A 7,344-nucleotide genomic window follows, 5' to 3' on the forward strand; every position below is an offset into this window, starting at 1 on the left:
TAAAACAAATATTGACATTTATCACAGTTTGTCAATGTATTATTTCCACTGTATCCAAGAAAGATAATGTAAGTATCTGGAATGTATGTTAAGAATGAGATTGGAGCATCTGTCATAGCAGATGCGCCATTAGGCAGTTGGAGGTGGGTACAAAGGGCTTATCTGAATAATTTGTTCTGAACAGTAGTCAGAGAGAGAGAATGTAGAAGCTTTACAATGTAAGGCATGTAAAAACAGCCAAAGTACAGGCGGCAGAGCCTGATTTCATTAACACTTGAGTGTGTGGGAAGAATTCAGGGTATAAACAGTATGGAAAGTAAAATGTATTCTCCACAGCAGTATCATTTCTGCCTAAAGGTGTTTGTGACAGAGGTGTAATTGGCTTTGGAAAGAGGATTAGTTTTTAGAACTATTTGATGTTGGAAATAAGTGAAAGACTTGTATCATATTAATACAAAATGCCTTTGCAGGTGTGTTTTTTAGTTTTATTACCAATTAAAAAGCTTTGTTCATCCTGGAATTTACTGTTTTCCTCTAGATCAGAATGAGTGAAGTCCTTTTTGGTTTACATTCTGGTCACTAAACCCAGCTTCTGATGTTTTCAGAGCTGCTGGACATAACCCACATAAAATTTGGTCTACAAAATTTTAGAATCAAAGTTTATTTTTTATGAAATGGGTTTCAAGAAGAGAGGATAACCTTGTGGCTAAGGCATCCAGCTGTTCTCTGAGAACTGGGATCTCGCTCTACCACATCCTTCCTACAGAAGGCAATTCTGTTATGTTTCAAGCTTGTTTTTTAATAAAGATGTGACTTCTGTAATATATACAGAATATATATTACAGAATATAATAGGTGCACTTGTAGAGGTGAGGCATAGGGTTCAGTTCCCTCTGTCTTGGGTAGCTGTCTTGCACTGCTCTGTGAGGCACTCCTTGTATTCTGGATATCCCTATATCCGTGTTTTGTTTTAACATAGACTTTGCAATCATGAGTACATACAGAGAGATCAAGGTGTACAGTAGCTAATGTGGAACTTTCTTTTTTGTGATTTCATTAACTTTTGAATTTGTAGCTTAATGCTGTAAGCAAGGCGTAAAAGGGTGAGGTTGTACATTCCATCTCACACTACAATTTATTTAATTTCGAGACTACAAATGTCGATGGACAAGCTACTTAAAATAACAAAATCAAATTTTACACCTACATGCATTACTTTTTAGATGTGCAGAAGTTGTGTTATCAAATATATTAACTTTCCCACTGATTAGATGTGACAGATCTGTTGGGTACAAGTGATGCTTTTTTTCCTTAGCAGAAACAAAAAAATTCCCCCCTAAGCCTAATACACTACTGCTGTGTTGAACTAAAATTGGGTCTCCATGTGCTAGTGTATTTTGTTCCCTTTGCTCATTTGATACTTACTTTAATCTGAATTTCATGTAATCAGTAGAATAACAGAACAAAGAACCTCCTTGGCTCACTCTTGCATAGTCTGTTACTTGATAGCTACTCAACTATCTTCTGACTTTATGTAGTTGTAATACAATAACTTTATGTAGTTGTAATAATTCTGCAGGAAATATGTGCAGCGATACTTTTTTAAGAGATGTGTGGATATGCAGTGGCATATGTGAACCATGGGTGTGGGTCTAATGGCCATTGCTTTCTGGAAAGGTCTGAAGTCACAAACAGGAGTGTATGCCTCATCTGCAACAGCAGTGACAGGTTTTTAGGGAAAGTCTGTGTCAGGCAGCACCTCTGTATAGCAAGCCATTAGCTACAGGGAAGGGAATTTTGCTAGGAAGTTGTGTTTTATGAAAAACCTCTGCCAGATACTGCTATTTATTATTTATTTGTTAATTTATTTCGTGTGTGCGTGAGCTGTAGTGGGGGAAGTGAGAAATCCTGAGATTATGTTATTTTCTGGTTTTTGACCTTTTTCTGCAGGAAAAGGACCAGCGCAGCCTAGATATCAATACTGCCAAGTGTATGTTGGGCCTTCTTTTAGGAAAAACGTGGTCCCTTTTTCCAGTATTTCACCAGTTTCTAGAGGTATGAAGTTTGGAACAGAATTACTTGTCTCTTTTTTTTTTTTTTTTTTTTTTTTAAATCCATCTTCTCTGCTACTTTAACTAAAGGTAGAATGAACTGCTAAGATTTTCTTTTTTTTTTGTTCTGATTTAGAATGTACTAACCCCCAAAGCAGCACTCGTAACTGGTTACCTTTTCTTTCTTCCTTTTCCCCAAATCCATAAACTGTTAAGTTTTAATGCAGGACAAAGTATAGAATGTCTTTGATTTACTTTTGGACTTTCATTTTATTGCTGTATTTTTGTCCACCAAAAGATGTCTTAATCACAAACATGAATTATTCAACACTGGCTTGACTAGTTAGTGGTTTCTTTAATCCTGTCCAGTTTTAGAAGGCATACAGACTAAAGTAATAATTCAGCATGAGATTTAAATTTTCTATAAGTAAGGGAACCTGATTTTGAGGGAGTTGAAAATGTATTTAGTAACTTCTGTTTCTTGCCTCAAGCAGCAATCAAAATACAAAGTTATCAATAAGGACCAATGGTGTAACGTTCTTGAATTCAGCAGAACAATTAACCTTGACCTCAGTAACTATGATGAAGATGGAGCCTGTAAGTACTACCATATGTTGGTATTCTAAAACAGTTTATTTCTCTGAGCTTAATGATTCAGTGTCCTTTTACAAAATTTTGTAAAATGCAGTTATTTGATCTCTCTACAGGGCCAGTGTTGTTGGATGAGTTTGTGGAATGGTATAAAGGAAAACAGATGACATAGGAGTTTAACTATGCACAGCCACTCAAGTGTCACTGTTACCACAGTTATGTCAACCATTAGCCATAAACTGCTATTTGTATCAAAGTGCATGCTGCTTTTCTTGCACTGCGTCCCTTTTGCAGGGAACTTTTGATGTTTGCTATTTAACAAGCTAGCTATGCTTGCTGTGTAGCATTGTTCTCTTTGAAGGCTGCTTTGCATTTTGTATTTACACTACGAATTGGTGAACTTGCCAGCGTCTTCACTGTGATTATGTGTATATTGCTGTCTAAATTTTGTATATGTGTATAAAAAACCCCTTCACTTAGGGATTATTTCTGCAGAAATGTATTGTAAAAATAATTTTGTGGCATATTTCTAGTCATCACTTACATGTTTTTTGAAACTTTAGTTGTTTTGTTTTTCTTTTGGTCTCAAATGTAGCATTTCAGAAAATGAAATGAACAGACTGCTTGGACAGAGCTATGTGAAGAACTATTATCAATTTTAATGTTACTATTTGAGATGCCAATTTCTGAGGAGAGAAGACATGCTGTGACTTTCTTTACCAGAATTCACCAAACCTGACCTATCGCTTAACAGGAATGAAACATTTATGTCTTAAAATTCTATATATACACATATAAATATTAAAACACTGTAATAGTTGTACATGCCACAAATGATTTCCATTTGAAGAAAGAAGTACTGACTTTTTAATGTTAAAACTGCAGTAGTCATTACAGGTACCAATGAACAAATTAAAGTACCTTTTAAAAATGGGTTTTAGACTTTTGTAAATTGCCTTTGGCATACTCCTCTTCATTTTTGGTGTACCAAGAGTGTTTGGTCTATGTTGCGATCTAGTGAAACTGGAAGTTCTAGCTAAAATTAGTGGTTTGGGGAATAAAGTCTGCTCACCCCTAGCACATAGATAATATAGATTTGGGGATTGTTTTTTGGTTTGGGGTGTTTTTTGTTTGTAGTCTTTCCCAAGGTCTCTAAGTTTGTGTTTCTAAGTAATTAAAAATATGATACCGAATAGTCAAAACACTACCTTTTCTTTCATGCTGGGGATTGGAATTCCCAGGATGTCCGTTGCAGGCAATGGGCACGTTAAACACCAGCATTAAATGGCAGTACTTTTTAGTAGGGACCACTTCCTATTTCACTCATTCTTTATCTGTATAGGACAGATCTAGTGATTAATTTGGGGAAAATGAGTGAATGGAATGATGTTTAATTTCCGTAATTTTGTCACATTGTCTTGCCTTATCCTTCTTTAAGTAATGTTAGTGTTGATTTTTATAAATAGGTCCTTGAAATATCCGGTGCTATTAAACTTTGATCCCTTAGGATTTATTAAAATGTTCCATATTGATTCACGGAGCATTTAACAAGAAAGGGCCAACATATGTTTTGGAATGAAGAATAACATTACTTTTCTGTAGAAATATTTTATAAGGTATTGGCAGTTTTGATATTGCTCTAGAATGCAATCCGGGGAAGGGGGGGGAAAAGTGTTTTAGGTTGACTGTGAAATTTTCAGCTGTATTGAAGGTCCTGTTCTGCCATCACTGAAGTCAGGAACAGCTGTCCTTAACTTGACTACTTTCAAGATTAAGCCTAGTTTAGCAAAAGCTAAACATGGTGCTTAAACATTAGTTTGCTACCCTGGCCCAGGAGGTTGTAATTGTGGTGCTACAGGTGGTCAGTTGTGTTCAAATCTGTTTGCTGTTGTTCGTTTTTGTTTGTCAAACTCAGCTGCCAAAGACAAAAATTGTTTGTGTGTGTTTGTGTATATTTGTATATACATAAATAGACAATATATATGCATATACTAAACCCTAGAATTCCATGATGCTGAGAAGAAGATACTACCTTTCCCTGTGAAATAGTCATGTTTGGATTTCTATGACACTAAATAGTGCTCTTTGAAGTTAGTAGTAGTAAAACATATATAGTCATTGCTTTCTTATGTACTAATACGCATAACCTTAATTCTATGTTTGATGCCAGTTTGCACAAGAAATTAATTCAGTGGAGTGTGGTATTTAATGTTTACAATATGCCTCTTACTAAAAAACACATGTTTTATTAAGACTTCTGATGTAAATGTGTATATTACCATAGTATAACCATAAGGAAATAATCAGTGGAGCTGCTGGTTTAGTTCTGAGAAGAATGAACTTAGAAGCAATATAACTTTTAACATTAGGCTAAATTGTGATTGCTAAGATTTTAAGTGAAATACTGTAATTGTTCCTAAGTGTTAAGCTAGTTACTGACTCTAGAAAACAGTTTAGAACAAATTGGCGTGAATCCTGCAACAAATACAAGATGTGCGTAAAAGGTTTTGTATGTCACACAATTTGGCTTCCAATAATGGAAGCAAGAGCCAAAGACACTTCTAATCTATTACTGTTATAGGTCTAACTTTCATCTAAGAGGGTCAACAGAAATCTGTTCAGTTTAATCAGGTGCTCTTTTTCCAAGTTTTGCTGACGTTTAGCAGAATACAAAATGTAAGTAAGAGCAAATGAAATAGGAGAGGAAACCTCAGAAAGTACTCATGCTATATAAGTGAACAAACTGATGTTTTTCTTTGTGTAAAAGTAATCGTAAGTAATGGAAAGAAGGAATGTGTTTGGAAATGAATCAGGTAGATGCTGCAAATTTTTTTTCTTCCACTTGCAAACAGGGTGAATCCGTAATCTTCAGCTGGTTTATAAACATGCATCTTCATAAAGTCAGCCACAAATTCAGCTGCAGCTAGTAGATGGCTTTACTGATGTTTATAGGGAACAAATGGACTAAAATGGACCCGTATGGCTTGATAAACTTTCCTGTGCTATCCATCCTTCTGGTTTTGCTAGATATACCGATAAGCAGAGAAACCTAACATTGCCAGTTCTTGTATTTTGAAGAAATTCCCTCTCATTTTTAAATAATTGTGGAAATTTAACTAAGCTACTCAGTTTACCTTGTACTTAGTGTAAATTTGGTGTCTGCTATTGGTTTGTTATGCCATGATATAGTTGATACAGGGTTTTGCTTGGGTTTTTTTTTCCTCTGAGAAAGTAATATGCAGAATATGCCGACTTCTTGGACAAGACACTTGGAGGTCATTCTGGAAGAAGTGTCATGGGTCTTGCGCTAATCTCTCTGGTGTACTACTACTATCCTTATAGCAGAAACTTGATAATCTCTGTTCAATTCACACTTGGTGTTTGGGAGATACAAGTGGAAAGCCAGCTAGTGAAAGGAAAACAGCATTCAGAGACTATAGTAGCAGACACTCTTAAGGTGATAGATGACAAACATTTGAAGCTCTTCGGACTTGATGGTCCTAAAGGTCTTTTCCAACCTAAATGATTCTGTGAATATTAGTAACTGAAACATTCCACAAATTCAATTTCATTCTAATAATGTTAAGTATTTAAAATATTATTCAGTATTAGTGTTGGTTTTCGTTCGTTATCCTTTTCAAGGAAAGCAAGCTGATGAGGATGGAATTTGTTAGAATCCTTTATGTGCTTGAGTTTTCGGTTCAAGGTTGTCTTTAAGCTACAATAAATACTTAGGTTACCTTTGTGTAGCCTTTTCTAACATTAATAGAGGATTGGAGACATCTTCCGTCTTACCACAAATACATGCATTTTATTTCATCACAAATATGCTCACACAATCAAAGGTAGGTACAGCTCATTGCTACTTGATTAATGTTCCCAAGTTACATTTTTGGAGGGCAAGAAATGGACTTCAGTTGTGGTAAGGTTTTCCCAGATTTCTGTTGATCCTTGGTCACAAGTCTAACAAATTGTTTAATACTCTTGGAATTCATACACACAGCTTTAAAGGTTAGCTTGTGCCCTCTATAACTGCTAAAATACCTCTTTCTAGACCTTATATTCTGTCCTTTCATACTACTGTAAAAGTGTATAAAATCTATCCACCAACTAGTTTGTTGTCTGTAATTGAGACCAAAACTTGGCTTGAATTTTTTTTCGGTTTGGTTTCGTTTTTAAGGATTTCCCCCACTCTGTGTGTGTGTGTGTGTACGTGTGTTGTCACAAAATAGTACCTACTGACACTGCTGATGCGGGAACAGCAGTTAACCTGTAACTGTGAATGCTTTATGTCTTAGTTATTTGGATATTACATAAATAAGGTGTGCTAAACTCCTGTGATTCACAACCTAACGGAAATACTGTTAACGCCACCTAACATGAGTTCATCTGGTTGATTTTTAGGTCGTTTGCTGGTGTTGATGTAAAATGGCATCTCACAAATAAACAGTATTTGTGTTGGTTTCAGCAACTGACTTCAGATTTTTCTGTGGTTCATACTTCAGAAATTCTTATATCTCATGCATCACTTCAGCTGTCAGCCTTTATCATTTAGTAGCAGAGAACTTGTATGTACAATCTTGTCATCCTTATTTCTAATAGTAAGGCAAATCAGTATTTAAAATCTCTCTTTGTTGGAGAAAGGTATATTACAGATGGAGTGTATGGGTGTGAAACAGTATTTTATTACAAAAGTTTTCGA

At 35.4% G+C, this 7,344-nt stretch overlaps 1 protein-coding gene across 15 annotated transcripts in view; it reads left to right on the top strand.

Annotated features, from left to right (window-relative positions):
* Window positions 1-7,110, top strand: part of DCUN1D4 (defective in cullin neddylation 1 domain containing 4) — a 42,062-nt gene extending 34,952 nt beyond the window's left edge. For 11 of the 15 annotated variants that reach the window (XM_030493443.1, XM_030493448.1, XM_030493439.1 and 8 more), the window contains 3 exons: window positions 1,951-2,055; window positions 2,546-2,648; window positions 2,759-3,835. In XM_030493443.1, the coding sequence (XP_030349303.1) occupies window positions 1,951-2,055; window positions 2,546-2,648; window positions 2,759-2,814 (264 nt within the window). In that variant the 3' untranslated portion in view covers window positions 2,815-3,835. Of the gene's footprint in view, window positions 1-1,950; window positions 2,056-2,545; window positions 2,649-2,758 lie in introns of all 15 variants that reach the window. The other 4 variants (XM_030493438.1, XM_030493453.1, XM_030493441.1 and 1 more) reach the window with 2 other exon arrangements.
* Window positions 7,111-7,344: the final 234 nt, after the last annotated feature.

This window comes from Strigops habroptila, chromosome 7 (genome assembly GCF_004027225.2).
Source record: "Strigops habroptila isolate Jane chromosome 7, bStrHab1.2.pri, whole genome shotgun sequence".
Lineage (NCBI taxonomy): Eukaryota > Metazoa > Chordata > Aves > Psittaciformes > Psittacidae > Strigops > Strigops habroptila.